Raw genomic sequence first — 16,075 nt, forward strand, 5'->3', positions numbered from 1 at the left:
TGTTGAAAAAGAAATGCATGGCAAACTAGTTTAAGGAAACAGAACCTTTCACACTTCCGCCAGGTATGAGACATAATCCTTATTATTCTTTTATCATTATTCTTTTGTTTTTATTCAGCCATTATCAGCCTTTATACTGGCAATAAAACGTTTACCAAGCCACATCGCTTCAATCCCAGTATACATTTACCCAACTATTATCAAAAGTATTTCTAAATAAATACAAAAAAAAAATCATTTTCTTGCGACCTTACATGAAGTATTATGACAAAATGTATTATGAAGAAAATTGGACCTGTTCTGCAGCTGCATTAGAGCTAATATTAGCATCATGCTAACATTACATAAGACAATTTATGAGATTAATAGTACAATTTTACTCAGAACTCACTTCAAACCACCATCGAGTGTTTGTAATAACTTTCTTTTACGATCACATGTGGAATTTGGTCGTTTACTGTTGTTAAAATATGCTATTTATAGCCTTTTATATCGCTGCACAAATTAGCATTTCAGATGTAAACATTCAATCTCAAGAAAATCACATACAGACCATATCCTATCGTAATCATGTGTTTATTATCTTAGTATGTATATATATATATATATATATATATATATAGAAATAACTTAACTGTTATTATAAATGGCAGAAAATAGTAATAATAAAGAATGTGTATGTGTGCCCAAATCTTATTTTTATAAATGTTTTTAGTTATTTATTTATTTTTTTTCTATTTTTTATTTTTTTATTTATTGATTTATTTTTGCCTGAAAGTATATATCAACACCACACCATTCACCATACTTCTATGAAGTTTTTATGCTGAATTCTTGTATGTATTTCCAGAGATTGTGCAATAGATCCCACCTGTGTACTCTGCATAGAATGCTTCCAGAAGAGTGTGCACAAAAGTCATCGCTACAAGGTACATGCACTCTTACTAATAATTTGTTTACTTACTAAATCATTTGTTTTTCCTTTCCCAAAATCTCAACCTTGTTCTAAGTTTTTATTTTATTTATTTATTTTTTATTTTTTACCACCATCTAAAGTATTATTATTTTTATTACTGTATATTATTGACTTATATTTACAATGTGCATTGCTACCGCAGATGCATGCCTCAGCAGGAGGAGGTTTCTGCGACTGTGGAGATTTGGAGGCTTGGAAGACCGGACCCTGCTGCTCCCAACACGACCCTGGCACTTCAGTTACTATGGAAACGGTACAGTTTATTTTCTCTTATCGATGCTAAGATTTTTTTCCATGAACACTATTGTTGAACTAACTTCCTGCCTTGAGGTCAGAGGAGCCGTTCTGTCCTTGCGTTTGCTAACCCCAACCCTCCCTCTGTGGGAAAACACAAAGTGTGTGGGAAAGTGACACGCAGCAGGCCTGTGATGCAAAACCAGCTGGGAAAAAAAGCAGGGACTGCAGGAGTAGAGGGAAAAAGTAAAGTCTTTAGTAAGATGGTTTGTTGTACAAGGAAATGAATGTATTAAATAGTTAGAATGAAAGTGAAAGCCAATCAGTTGTTGATTTTGGGTGTTTAAAGGGCATAATAATTCATCTAAATCCCAGTATTCCATAAAGAGCGAGGATTTACTCATATGGGCTGATTTCTTGCTGTGTGCCTGGATTTTGGCCTGGAAAGCAGTCTGCTTCAGTGTTCTGATAACTCAATAGATCCACCGTGATAAGATCAGACTCCAGATCCACACTCACTCATGGCCACTTACAGCGTCCTCACCTTTGTCGGAAAACAACAGGTGCCTATATGTGTTTGACACCCTCTGCCGAGATCTAAACATACACATAATGAACATGACAGATGGACATTTCAACCAAATCAGCAAACATCATATCCTGCTCAAAGGACCTGTAATGTTTTGTTATCTTTTTGCTGCTTGTACAGTCAAATTATTTGAGCTCTTTCGGTAGCTAGTCACTATTTCTGGTGTGACTGGCTTTTAGGAGATGTTACAGATTGTGATCTTCTGGTGGAGTTGAGGAAATTGAGGACATTTAGTTGCTGTAGTAAACCTTTGGGAGCTTGAATTCTGCCAAATAACAAACAAATATACATATGAGAATAAACGGCAGCGAGTTCTTGTGATGTTGTGTTTTTGTGCTTGTCTCTATGCAAGCCTACTCTCCTTAAAATAATTATAAAGCCATTTAAAGGATTATTAAGGAATAATTCATCCCCAAAATTAAAATTCTCTTAATTATTTGTCATTGTCCAAGTTGCTCTTTTCCATATAGTGAAAGTAAATGGAGACTGGAGCTGTCTAGCTCCATAAACAAAATTAAGGATATCTTAGAAATAGTCCACACGACTCGTGAACTAATTTCAAATCTACTGAAGTCATGTGAGGAAAAGATCATAGTTTAAATGATTATCACTGAAAATCTGCTCATCCGCTATAGCTGTTAAATTTCATTCACAAGCATACTAATTTTAAAAGTTTGCGGTCAGTAAAAAATTTAGAGTTGTATTCAGGAAGAGTGCATTAAATCGGTCAAGTGACAGCAAGAACATTTATAATGTTACAAAAGCTTTCTGTTTTAAATAAATGCTGTTTTTCAGAACTTTCTGTTCATCAAAGCATTGTGAAAAATACATTTCAGTTCCTGCAAAAATATTACATATTATAAATATTAAATATAAATATTTATTTCAACATTCAATTGAAATGAAAATAAACATTTATTTAATAAAATTATTTTAAAAATCATATTAAATTACAATAATATTTCACAATATTCTTGTTTTTATTGTATTTTTGATCAAATAAATGCAGCCTTGGAAGAAACTTGGGAACTCTGGTCATTAGTTCTCATAAAATCATCATTTATCTCAAACCTAATGCCTAATCTTGATGATTCAAATGTCACTTTTATTTTGTTGTTGTTGTTTTTTATCATATTATTAGTAGTTGTATCAGTTTCAGAGCTCAACAGCTCCAGTCCCCATTTACTTTCATCACATGAAAATGAGCAGCTTGGACATTGCACTAAATAGCTACTTTTGGGTGAATTAATAGGTAAATGTTTGTATGTGAGCACAAATCAAGTAAAATCATTCTGTAAACAGCTAAAAATGAAATGACTCTCAGTGACAACTGCTGTTATGTGTATCACAGGATGAGTGTGTGATGGATCCAGGCATTCGAGAAAGGGCTCAGATGCTGTTCCACCTGCTTCTGCGGTACACGGCGGACATGCTGGTTTGGGAAGAAACCAATGAGCTATCAGAGGAGCTGAAGCCAAAGTGAGATATACAGTTACTAAAGCCTCAAGCTGGAAATTCCACCTTAATTTTAAAAAGTTAACGTTGTTTAATGTCATTTTTAGAGTGAAGGAAGACACCTACTTCTGTGTGCTCTACAACGATGAGCATCACTCGTATGATCACGTCATCTACACACTTCAGCGCGCGATCGCCTGTGACCAGAATCAGGCCCAAATCTACACTGCACTTATTGACAAGGAAGTGAGTATTCGGAGTATTCCACATAGTCTTACAGGTAAGCGTATAGACTTTCATACCTCATGTTATCATGATTTCAGGGGCGGAAAGCAGTGAAGAGAGGTACTCTCAGATCCTGTCAACAAGCCAAGGACAATATCAGGGTAAACATACTTGCTACACTCTTCAATCACACATTTTGAATGCTTTATGTAGAGCATATATAGATGACTTAATCATCTTTGCATTTCCTCTGCAGCGTAACTCAGAGCACATTATCCAGATACCTTTGCGAGTGGAGATCCTTCACACTGCTGTAATGGCTCATCAGACCTTCGCCCTCAGACTTGGAGCATGGTTCCAGAAGATCATTGGCTATTCGGGTAGATGATTAGGAGCCGAGAACTGGTTTTTATTTATAACCATTCCATTTTTAAAACAATACAGTGAAGAATAATAAAAAAAAAAAAGAAATTCCATGACCGTACTAAAATAGCCCTCCTGAATCTCCTGATTACCAAATGAATGAACCAAGTAGTTTTATTTTTAATTTTTTCAATAGACAGCAAAAAAGAGAGAGAGAAATTCTGGAAATTTTTCCAACAAAGCAATCAATTACATATTAAAATAGTTATTTTAAATTGCAATAATATTTCACGATATTGTTGTTTCCACTGGTCAAATTAATATATATAACATTAAGTAACAAATAAATAATTTTGAGGTTTTGTCCTTGTCACTGGCTCTGTAGTTGGCCTCAGGGAGGTGTTCTGCCAGGTGGCTTTGGAGCCAGCTGCTGACAACAATAAACTCTGCCTGATCAGTCGACTCATGCTGCACGACGCCAAACTTTATAAAGGTCAATATTTCAATCTCTACCATAGATTATGCACTTTTAATACCCTGCAGACATTTTTAAATCCGGTAAAATATTCTTAGTGCTGTATCTAAACTTGATTTCCTGTTACTCTCCTCAGGAGCTCGCAAGGTTGTCCACGAGTTAATTTTCAGTAGTTTACTGATGGACACAGAATTCAAGAGGCTGTTTGCCATGAAATTCACAGAGGTATACTGTAATTTAACAGCTGCATATAGTGGGTACGGAAAGTATTCAGACCCCCTTTAATTTTTCACTCTTTGTTATATTGCAGCCATTTGCTAAAATCATTAATGTACACACAGCACCCCATATTGACAGAAAAACACAGAATTGTTGACATTTTTGCAGATTTATTAAAAAAGAAAAACTGAAATATCACATGGTCCTAAGTATTCAGACCCTTTGCACAGTATTTAGTAGAAGCACCCTTTTGATCTAAAACAGCCATGAGTCTTTTTGGGAAAGATGCAACAAGTTTTTCACACCTGGATTTGGGGATCCTCTGCCATTCCTCCTTGCAGATCCTCTCCAGTTCTGTCAGGTTGGATGGTAAACGTTGGTGGACAGCCATTTTTAGGTCTCTCCAGAGATGCTCAATTGGGTTTAAGTCAGGGCTCTGGCTGGGCCATTCAAGAACAGTCACGGAGTTGTTGTGAAGCCACTCCTTCGTTATTTTAGCTGTGTGCTTAGGGTCATTGTCTTGTTGGAAGGTAAACCTTGGCCCAGTCTGAGGTCCTGAGCACTCTGGAGAAGGTTTTCATCCAGGATATCCCTGTACTTGGCCGCATTCATCTTTCCCTCGATTGCAACCAGTCGTCCTGTCCCTGCAGCTGAAAAACACCCCACAGCATGATGCTGCCACCACCATGCTTCACTGTTGGGACTGTATTGGACAGGTGATGAGCAGTGCCTGGTTTCTCCACACATACCGCTTAGAATTAAGGCCAAAAGTTCTATCTTGGTCTCATCAGACCAGAGAATCTTATTCAGGTGTTTTTAGCAAACTCCATGCGGGCTTTCATGTGTCTTGCACTGAGGAGAGGCTTCCGTCGGGCCACTCTGCCATAAAGCCCCGACTGGTGAAGGGCTGCAGTGATGGTTGACTTTCTACAACTTTCTCCCATCTCCCGACTGCATCTCTGTAGCTCAGCCACACTGATCTTTGGGTTCTTCTTTACCTCTCTCACCAAGGCTCTTCTCCCCCGATGGCTCAGTTTGGCCGGACGGCCAGCTCTAGGAAGGGTTCTGGTCGTCCCAAACGTCTTCCATTTAAGGATTATGGAGGCCACTGTGCTCTTAGGAACCTTAAGTGCAGCAGAAATTTTTTTGTAACCTTGGCCAGATCTGTGCCTTGCCACAATTCTGTCTCTGAGCTCTTCAGGCAGTTCCTTTGACCTCATGATTCTCATTTGCTCTGACATGCACTGTGAGCTGTAAGGTCTTATATAGACAGGTGTGTGGCTTTCCTAATCAAGTCCAATCAGAACCATCTCAAGGATGATCAGAAGAAATGGACAGCACCTGAGTTAAATATATGAGTGTCACAGCAAAGGGTCTGAATACTTAGGACCATGTGATATTTCAGTTTTTCTTTTTTAATAAATCTGCAAAAATGTCAACAGTTCTATGTTTTTCTGTCAATATGGGGTGCTGTGTGTACATTGAGGAAAAAAAATTAACTAAAATGATTTTAGCAAATGGCTGCAATATAACAAAGAGTGAAAAATTTAAGTGGGTCTGAATACTTTCCGTACCCACTGTATCATTTCACATATACATCATTGTAATGTTTGAGTACTAACAGGAGTATGTCATGTTTCAGCACTACAAGCAACTTCAGGAAGACTTTATCAGTGATGACCATCAGAGGAACATCTCAATCACAGCCTTGTCTGTGCAGATCTTCACTGTTCCCACTTTGGTATGATGAACAGCTAGCAGAAATGACATCAAGCATGTTTCTGTAAAGTCTAGCATCTTTCTATATCCATAATAATCTCTAACTAAAACTGATTTCTAACTAAATATGCATTGATACTCATATATTTATCAATCAGATACTGTTCCCTTTTTTGGATGAATAAATCAAAAGTAGGTCAACACAGTTAAATCAAAATACGATATGGACTAGTGTCTGTGACTATTAAGCAGCAAAATACTGTTTTAAATATGAATCCTGCATGTTCTGAGTGTCTCTGTGTGAATGAATGGAGCAGATGCGCGGTGTCGTTTACTACACACATATTGAAGCTTGTGAGATGCTTGCGGTGTTTTCAGCCTCTGCTGCCTCAATATACGAGTACATGAACACTTAATGAGCATTTTACCATTTCTTGTGAGAAAAACTATTGTCATATCATATGCACATAGAAACTTAAAGGTCTTCTCAGCAACCCATCAAAATAAAAGTTCAGTTTAACTTGAAGAAACTGTGACAAAAATATATCACTTAATGTAATGATAGTAGTACTACTATCTAAAATTATTATTTATTATTATATTATTATTTTTAGGAATATTTACTAGAAACACACAACACAGTATTTCTGAAAAAAAAAAAAAGACAAAACAATTTGGAAAAAATAAATCTAAATTTGAGGAAAAAAGAAATAAAAGGTATTTCGTGGTGCCTTAAATGTTTAATTTTTGTTAAATTTTTAGTAAATTGCTGTTAAATTGTGCAAGTTTCATGATTTCAATTCATTTGACATGCTTTTGAATGAATAAAATTTAATTTAACCATTAAAATAGTCTAGAAAAAAAAAACGAATCCAGAAAAATTTAAATTAAAAAAAAAAAAAAAAAAAAATTATAATGTATTTATACGTTATGAATTGCATTCTGGCACATTTTGGAACAGGACAACTTTTGTACCTTAAAGCATTTGTGCTTTTATTCTTTTGTAGCATATGTTTTGACTTTACTGTACTGTAGCTACTCTTGTACTTGGTCATGATGATTTGATGCATATCAATCTCTAGCCTTTAAAGAGTTTGCCCAAAAAGGATCCTATCATCATTTACTCACCCTCATATAAAATCTGTATGATTTTCTTTCAGTGGTGCACAAAAGATTTTGGAAAGAATATCCTGGGATATTTTCAATATAATGAAAGTAAATGTGAACTGTGGCTCACATGCTCTAAAATGTTAAAAAGGGTTAATGAATTAATCAGTTGATCTAGTTCACAAAACTGGAGTCAGTTGTTGATTCATGAGCCAGATGTCGTTCTTGCATTCGCTTTTATGGAGCTTTAGAATCCTTTTTGCGTCCTGAAATCTTAATCACCCATTCATTGCAATGGCATGAAAAATAGCCATAATATAAAAAAGAATACTAGTCATAATATTTCCTTTTTTGTGTCATGAAAGAACAAAAGTCTTACAAATTGGAATTGTATGACTTAAGTAAACGATGGGAACTAATATTCAGGGAACTAACTCTAAAAGTCAATTTAAAGGTTGAAGGTAAATGTAAAGCTTTCCTTCTCTGTCTTTTTCTCAGGCCAGGCAGTTGATAGAGGAGGGCAGCGTCATCAAGGTCATTATAGACACTGTAATGGATATGTTGAGGGCACATCTGGACAGCAACAACCGCTTCCAATTCCAGGGCCACAACCCTGACAAGTTCTTCCGGGTTCAAGTTATCTTCCATGACCTCAGGTCTACACACAACCCTTGAATTCTGGAAAATAAAAACATCTCATTAGTTGGCTCGATGTTGATTGGTTCCATTTTGATGTTATCAGGTACATTCTAATCAGTAAGCCCTCTGTGTGGACTGAGACGTTGAGGGTGAAGTTCCTCGAAGGTTTACACATCTTTCTTCGCTTCTTATGTTGTATGCAGGTAATGCTTTCTCTTGGCAAAAGGATTTTAATTTGGTTTGATCTGTAACCTAATTGAATGTCATTCTTTGATGGCAGGGGATGGAGGAGGTGAAGAGGCAGCTTGGTCAGCATGTTGAGGTGGAGCCCGAGTGGGAGGCGGGATTTACCCTCCAGATGCAGCTGCGCCACATTCTCGCCATGTTTCAGGACTGGTGTTCTTCTGACGTGAGTCACGGCTAGTCAGGGATATTGATTTTCTGTATTGGTGATTATGGAAATTATGGAGATTTGAACATGTATACAGCAAAATATAAGAAATTTAAGACCCAGTGAACTGGTACAGCTGTAATATAATAACCTTTTGTTTCAAAGATATACATTTTAACAAAATATATATAACAGTCATGACTATTTCATTTAATAACTAGTTAAGAAAGGTCAATTTTTACAATTGCAAATTGACTAAAATATGTCACGGTCCAGTCTATGTAGTCTATATATCAGTCTTTCTAGATTTTGACATTGCAGTGCAAACTGGTAACTCACACTTTACTCATATACTTAAAATTTATTAAATCATGTTTTTAAAAAAATTAGACATGTATGTCTTGTTTCCCGAAATGGGGCAAATAGTGGATTGTTTCAAATAAACATCTATTATTCTGTAGTTATACAATTTGGTGAGTAAATTCAAACATCCATGAGTGGAGTGTTTTCATTTTAGAGAATGGGATGCGACACCACACAGCAAACACCTAATGTGAATGCTGTAATCTGTTAGTTAAGTGGGTGTCGAAATGAGAACACACTGCCCACATAAGTCAATCTATTCTACTTTTGTTAGTTATACAAAACTGTGCTAAAACAGTATGTGCTTTATTACCGTACATTATGTTTTATAATCAGAAATACGCAATGTTCCCAAAATCAAGTAAAAATCAACTTCAGGTTACAGAATGTTGAGACAAAGCACTTAAATTGACCACAGTCTACTTTTAAAGCCATTACTGTTGCTTGACTGATTAGCTTACAAATCTTGTTTATCCACTGGTTAATGAATGACCTGGAAATGTGCCACTGTGTGTGTGTGCTGTGTTGTTTACCCACAGGAGAGGGTTCTGTTGTTGGCCTTTCAGGAGTGTCACAGAGCTCTAATGTCCTGCACCAACCAGCCCTTCCGCAGCGAGCCGACAGACAGCTACATGTGCAAGCAGATCCTCCACGCACGCCCATATAAAGTCTCCCAGGAGCCCGTCTCCATCCATCTGCCCATCACCAGACTCCTGGCCGGTTAGCAGAATTGTTGAATCCCTGTATCAGAAGTCAGACTTTTGAGGGTTTCTAACTGATGAATATTTTAAAATGATACAGGAAGTAAAGATCTTCAAAAATGGGGTGTTACATGGTTACATTAAAGAGAAGGTTAACTAATTTTCAAAACTTCTCTTATGTTTCCCCACTAACATTCTTCTCTTTTTTTCAAAAGTGAACATTGGGTCACACTTTATTTTATGGTTCAGTTCTTGCTATTAACAAACAATTAACTATGACTTTTGTCTCAATAAACTCCTAATTTGCTGCTTATTAATAATTAGTAAAGTAGTTAAGTTCAGGTATTGGGTAGGATTAGGGATGTAGAATATAGTCGTGTAGAATATGTGCTTTATAAACACTAATAAACAGCCAATATGTTTATAATAGGTATGCTAATAAGCATATTAGGTCCCTATACTAAAGTGTTTTTTAATTCTTAAATTTCATTGTAAAATGTATTAAAATAGAAAACTTTAAATTGTTTATTTAATTGGTTATTTTAAATTGAAAAAAAAGTAAATATAAATATATATATATATGTATGTATTTCCTGTGATGACAACAGCTGAATTAATCCAGTCTTCAATGTCAAATGATCCTTCAGAAATCATTCTAATAATGTTGCTCAAAAAAGGGGGAAAAAGATCTTCAGTTGTAGAAGCAGTTGTACTGCTTAATATTTTTGTGACAGCTGTACTTTTTTAAATAATTATTTGATGAATAAAAAGTTCAAAAGAACTGCATTTATTTAAAATAGAAATATTTTGTGGCATATTTTTGTAAAATCTTTTTTAAAACTGTTTACTATTACTTTGGTCAATTTAATTCAGCCTTGAATAGAAGTATTAATTTCTTTCAAAACGGGTAAAGATCTGTAAATTATTAGAATTCTTGAAAGTGTACCAATGATTATGGCTGTTTTATTATTTTATTTATTTTTTTGGTGGTCGCTGCAATACTCTGTCTGTATCTACTCTCAGGTTTATATGTGCTGCTGTGCCAGACTGGAGCAATCCAATACCTCCCTGACTTTGTGGATCCTGTGAGTATATCATTAATTAATCAAATGAATCTGTAATGTGTGAATGTCTAGCACTGTGGTTTACAGGTGTGTATCTGTGTGTGTTTCAGGTGCAGCTGAACTTCACTGAGCTGGCGGAGCAGCCTCTGCGCTGTGTTGTGCTGGCGGCTCAGGTGTGTGCTGACATGTGGCGCAGAAACGGCCTGTCTCTCGTCAGCCAGGTGAGAGAGCCACCAATTTTTCAAAAAAATCACTAAAAACATGAAAGTAAAGAATATTTGTAAATACAATAATTAGTCATTCTCATGTTCAAAATCTGAACATGAAAATAGTCTCCAAATAAAAGCTGTTGGACCATCAACTGATATTTCAAACACATCCATTGTTTCATTTTAACATCTAGTACATCTGTATGTGGCATGACATGGCCTTTGAAGGTTATTGATGCTGTCTAAATTTTATTTCTTTTGAATGAATGTATGTATTGTATATTGGAGGGGTGAAAAGGGAAAAAAATGCAAATATGTAACAGAATTTAAATGCATGAATATCGATGTTGTGTTGCGTCATGAACATATTCTAACTTTTGCTGATTTTTTTAGGTGTATTACTATCAGGATGTTAAGTGCAGGGATGAAATGTTTGATAAGGATGTTATCATGTTGCAGGTATGTCCTAAAAATCATAAATGTGTATGAAATATAAAAATAATAATATAAAATAAATAATATAATTATTAAATTAAAAATATATTCATTCAATTAATTACATTTTCTGACCAACCACAGATTTCTGCTGCCAAAATGGACCCCAATCATTTCCTCATGCTTGTTCTTTTGAGATTTGAACTTTTTGATGTTTTTAATGGCAACTCCTCCAGTAAAGATCAGGTGAGTAAGAGAAGGTGATGTGAGATCAAGTGGAATATGGAATATTGATTGGTTTCTGTGCCTTTTTTCATCACACAGGAAGTACTGAAACAGTGGAATAGGTTAACAGAGGAGATGCTTTACCTGATAATCGTCATTGTAGGTAAGTTCTCACATATTGACTTTTTATTTTCTATTTTTGTCATTAGTTGCCCTTAGTTGATGTGTTATCAGTTGTTTTATGTAAATGGGTTCACTGGGCACACTGCCTTTGTTTTACTTCTGATATATATTTTGCATGTGAAATATGCAGGTGAACGGTACGTGCCTGGAATCAGTCATGTGACTAAGGAGGACGTGACTATGAGGGAGGTCATCCATCTGCTTTGTATTGAATCCATGGCTCATAGCAGCCTGGTTAAAAGCCTGCCTGAAAATGTAAGAGTTTTTTGTTGTTGTTGTGTTTTGTTTTTCTATCTATATATATATATATATCTATCTATATATATATATATCTATCTATATCTATATATATATATATCTATATATATATATATATATATATATATATATATATATATATATATGTGTGTGTGTGTGTATATATATATATATATATATATAGAGAGAGATATAGAGATAGAGATATAGATAGATAGAGATATATAGATAGAGATATATAGATATATAGATATATAGATATAGATATATAGAGATATAGATATATAGATATGTGTGTGTAACTGAACTATAAACATTTATTTATAGTTACTTTAAGAACCTTTTTATTGCATCTCAGGAAAGCCATGAAACTGGGCTTGAAACTGTCATCTCTAAGGTTGCCATTTTCAAGTAAGTACATTTCACTAGTTTAGTTATTACACAGTTGTTACACTCACAACTCTATGCAATGCGAAATGTACTCCAAAATCTTTATTAAATGTTGTTTAGGAAACCAGGAGTGTCAGGCCATGGCTTGTATGAACTGAAGAAGGAATGTCTGAAAGAGTTTAACCCCTTCTTCTATCATTATTCCAGACCACAGCATAGTAAGGTACATGGTGCACCCATTGTCTCATTCATTATCTCATTCTTATTAAAATACAGATTAATCTTTAAACAGAAGGAAATGTTTATTTGTTCATATTAGGCAGAAGAGGCTCAGAAGAAGAGGAGAACCCATGAGGGCAGTGATAAAGGTATGCTGATCTGTACTGATGTTAAATGCATTATATAAGTCTGTTTTGAATATGAGTCGCTGCATGTTTCAGATAATTAAAAAAAAGACTTATATTCTGGAAAAATTTGCTAAATGCTAAACAAAAATGCATTGATGTCATTTTAAAGGCATGAAATAATTCAAAAGATTTGTTGCAATTATATGAAAATAAAGTCTTTTGAATTACAGCTTTTACAATTGTGGATTTGTTTGCAATTGTGAATTTTGTACTGTTCGAATAAAACCCAGGGCTAGAACTATGAATTTTTAATAAGAATTTTTGACCAAAAATGTCACTAGTAGATGATATTAATGCACAGGGTGTGATATGTGATGTTACTCTATTTTAGCCCTCCGTCCCCCAGTGCCTCCTCCCTTCTGTCCAGCATTCTCAAACATAGTGTGCCTGCTCTGCTGTGACATCTTCATCCTTATTCTGAAGAGAATCTTCCAGAAAGCAGCGGAGGACCGTTCCAACCGATGGACTGAACCCATGATCCAGAGGGTATGGCTCTTACTGCTCTGCCTACATCATTTCTCACCGTTTTTGCTCTGTTTCAGTAACATAAATTTAGTTATTATTTAAACCTAAATAATTATTGCATTTGCATTTTTAAGAACATAATTCAGTTATATGGCAGTTATATGGACAATTATTGGCTGTTGCTTTTTTCATGGTGAATTTGTTTGAAGTGAGATTTGATAAATGTGATTTTTAACATGCTTGTATGGCTTTAGGCCCTGCACCTTGTAGGCCAGGCTCTACTGGAGGAAAAAACGCAGTTGGAAAGCAGCAGTACTGAGGAAGTGACCTTTGACTTTAGTCAGAAAGCACAGAGTAAGTTCTCACCCGTTGTTTTTTCTAAAATAGTACAGATCAGAATTCAGAAAAATCATGGATGAATTTGTTTGCAACAAATAGTAATGCTAAGTTTATGGTTTACAATAGGAGGCATGCAAAATATGCAATATTGGGAGTCGATGATTTCAATTTATATTCAGCATTTTATAGGCAATCATTGACATGACAAATAAAAGCTATATAGTTTTTTTTTTTTTTTTTGCCTTTTCAGTTACTTTTTTGCCTATTAATTGCTAAACTGATTTTTACTTTCACTTTTGTTTGTTTTTGTTTATTTTTATTAATAATATTGTATTATAATATTAATTAACTACATGTACTTACTGTATGTACAGAAAGAAAGACAACATAAAATAAAGGGTTACTTTAACTACATTAATTAACATTTCTAACAATGAAAAAATGCTTCTAGAGCATTAATCAGTCTTAGTTCATGTAAAGTTCAAATTAATACATTATTAAAATCAAAAGTTGTATTTGTCAATATTATTTAATTGGCCTGAGTTAACTTGAAATAACAGTGAACAGGATTGTTATTAACTAACATTGACAAAGCTGAATAAATAATGTTAGTTAATTAACTAATTGTAAAATGTTAGCAATTTGATTTTGCAGTATGACTGTAAGGGCTTCACTCTGAATCATATATATATATATATATATATATATATATATATATATATTAGTGGTGGGCATAGATTAATTTTTTTAATCTAGATTAATCTCACTGTAATCTTGGAATTAATCTAGATTAATCTAGATTAAAATGGCTCATTTGAATTCTGCCAAGTAGATCAGAATAAGTTTACTACTAGTAGTAAACAACTAGCAGTCATCAATAATTTAATATTGATAATAACATCGAAGACATTGTATGATTATTCCTTAAAGATAAGGTTTTAATAGTTTTAGTAGTAGTAGCCAATTACGTTCTGCCCAATGTCTTCAAGTGAAACCGAACTTTTATTTTGACGGGTTGCCGTGAGGATAGTTTTTCTCAAATGAAACGCTCGAATGCTCATGAAGTATTTATGTCCTTAGTGAGACGACAGACATTAATATCGCCGCAAGCGTCACGCGGTCTTCTGTATGAGTAGTGAACAAACCCGCGCGTCTGCGCCATACATTAACACAGAGACACACAGAAGTCATATTTAAATAGACGTTTTGCGGCTTAATATTTACAAATAGGAGTGGGAGTGTGCTCACTTGTGTGTGCGCCACGTGTGTGTGTGTGTGTGTGTGTGTGTGTGCGAACCGGGGCGGAACTCCGCTGTGCGCGCGATACAGAGAGCGCCACCATGTAACGAGAGACAGAAATGACTTGCCGATTTCCATTGGGAAGCTTCTTAAAATAAATTTTCCTGAAGCAAACCCGCGGCTTCATAGCTGCATCCATGTTAGCACGCATACACACAGGTTCGAAGACTCGTTCTCGCCCCTACAGTGCAATTCGGCTAGGTATACATCCGCGCTAAAATATCAAGGTGAAAGTCATCATAGCTTGCATAGTATAGACCCAGCTACCAACCCAACTTTGAGAATAGATTAACGGCGATATTTTTTTTATCGCCCGATAAGAGCCGATAACGGCCCACCACTAATATATATATATATATAAGTTTAATTGTACTTTTCACACTAAGCCATATCACCGTTTTGAATTTATTTTGAGATATCATGCAGCCCTACAATTAGTGCTTTGCTGTTTATGTAGCTGCTGATAGATACAGATGTGTTTGTATTTTCAGAAACTGGTTCAGAACACGGCAAATCTTTGTTCCACTTCCTGACCAAAATAAAGTCTTTACCTTCTCTGAAAGCTCAGAATGACATGATCATGTGGAACTTACAGGTATGAAGGTGATTTGATGTGTATTTGATTGTTTAATTCATTGATTTGATATTTAAGATCTTTATGTCTCTCCTTCAAGATGTTTGAGGTGGTGAAGTGTCTTCGGGAGAAATCCGGTCCTGTAGCTTCATTTTCTGTGGATCACAGCAAGTTGGAGGAGGTAATGACACAGATTCAAACACAGAGGGTCTCAGTCATAATGCTTCCATGTCTTCGAGGTGTTTAATGTGTGTGGTCTCTGCTCAGAGTGTTCAGGATAAAGAGAAGGCCGAGCGCAAGAGGAAAGCTGAAGCTGCTAAAGCCCACAGGCAGAAGATCATGGCTCAGATGTCAGCCATGCAGAAGAACTTCATAGAGTCCAACAAGATGCTTTATGACAACGTGCCTGAGAGCTCGAGTCAGAGCGACACCGCTGCATCTGTGGACAGGTCACCACTTTCTTCTGTCTTTCTCTCTTTCTTTTGCTGTTTACTTTACTTTATTTTTGTGACTTTCTATTTATTTATTTATTTTGTTCTTTTAGTCTTTCTCTCTTGCTTTTGGTTTCTTTCACTTTTTCTTATACTTTTGCGCTTTCACTTACTTTTGCATTTATTCATTGTACTTTTACTGTTATTTATTCTTTTTTATGTTTTATTGTAAAATAATTTTGTTCTTATTTATCTTTACTCGTTTCTTTGTTCTTTGCACCTTTATTTTCTTTCATTTTTCCCTTTTTGTTCTTTCATTTGTCCCATTTGCCAGTTTCTT

General features: G+C 35.2%; 1 protein-coding gene across 2 annotated transcripts in view; it reads left to right on the forward strand.

Annotated features, from left to right (window-relative positions):
- Nucleotides 1–16,075, forward strand: part of ubr1 (ubiquitin protein ligase E3 component n-recognin 1) — a 34,514-nt gene that overhangs the window by 2,865 nt on the left and 15,574 nt on the right. For both annotated transcript variants that reach the window (XM_058749074.1, XM_058749075.1), the window contains exons 3-29: nt 851–929; nt 1,119–1,229; nt 3,151–3,278; nt 3,362–3,500; nt 3,578–3,640; nt 3,736–3,859; nt 4,228–4,335; nt 4,454–4,542; nt 6,179–6,277; nt 7,861–8,018; nt 8,105–8,204; nt 8,282–8,410; nt 9,295–9,475; nt 10,480–10,541; nt 10,631–10,741; nt 11,123–11,188; nt 11,309–11,410; nt 11,489–11,552; nt 11,703–11,827; nt 12,189–12,241; nt 12,341–12,443; nt 12,540–12,588; nt 12,959–13,113; nt 13,347–13,446; nt 15,222–15,325; nt 15,405–15,485; nt 15,572–15,753. In XM_058749074.1, the coding sequence (XP_058605057.1) occupies nt 851–929; nt 1,119–1,229; nt 3,151–3,278; nt 3,362–3,500; nt 3,578–3,640; nt 3,736–3,859; nt 4,228–4,335; nt 4,454–4,542; nt 6,179–6,277; nt 7,861–8,018; nt 8,105–8,204; nt 8,282–8,410; nt 9,295–9,475; nt 10,480–10,541; nt 10,631–10,741; nt 11,123–11,188; nt 11,309–11,410; nt 11,489–11,552; nt 11,703–11,827; nt 12,189–12,241; nt 12,341–12,443; nt 12,540–12,588; nt 12,959–13,113; nt 13,347–13,446; nt 15,222–15,325; nt 15,405–15,485; nt 15,572–15,753 (2,865 nt within the window). The remainder of the gene's footprint in view (nt 1–850; nt 930–1,118; nt 1,230–3,150; nt 3,279–3,361; nt 3,501–3,577; nt 3,641–3,735; nt 3,860–4,227; nt 4,336–4,453; nt 4,543–6,178; nt 6,278–7,860; nt 8,019–8,104; nt 8,205–8,281; nt 8,411–9,294; nt 9,476–10,479; nt 10,542–10,630; nt 10,742–11,122; nt 11,189–11,308; nt 11,411–11,488; nt 11,553–11,702; nt 11,828–12,188; nt 12,242–12,340; nt 12,444–12,539; nt 12,589–12,958; nt 13,114–13,346; nt 13,447–15,221; nt 15,326–15,404; nt 15,486–15,571; nt 15,754–16,075) is intronic.

The sequence above is a fragment of the Onychostoma macrolepis genome, chromosome 17 (genome assembly GCF_012432095.1).
Source record: "Onychostoma macrolepis isolate SWU-2019 chromosome 17, ASM1243209v1, whole genome shotgun sequence".
Classification (NCBI taxonomy): domain Eukaryota; kingdom Metazoa; phylum Chordata; class Actinopteri; order Cypriniformes; family Cyprinidae; genus Onychostoma; species Onychostoma macrolepis.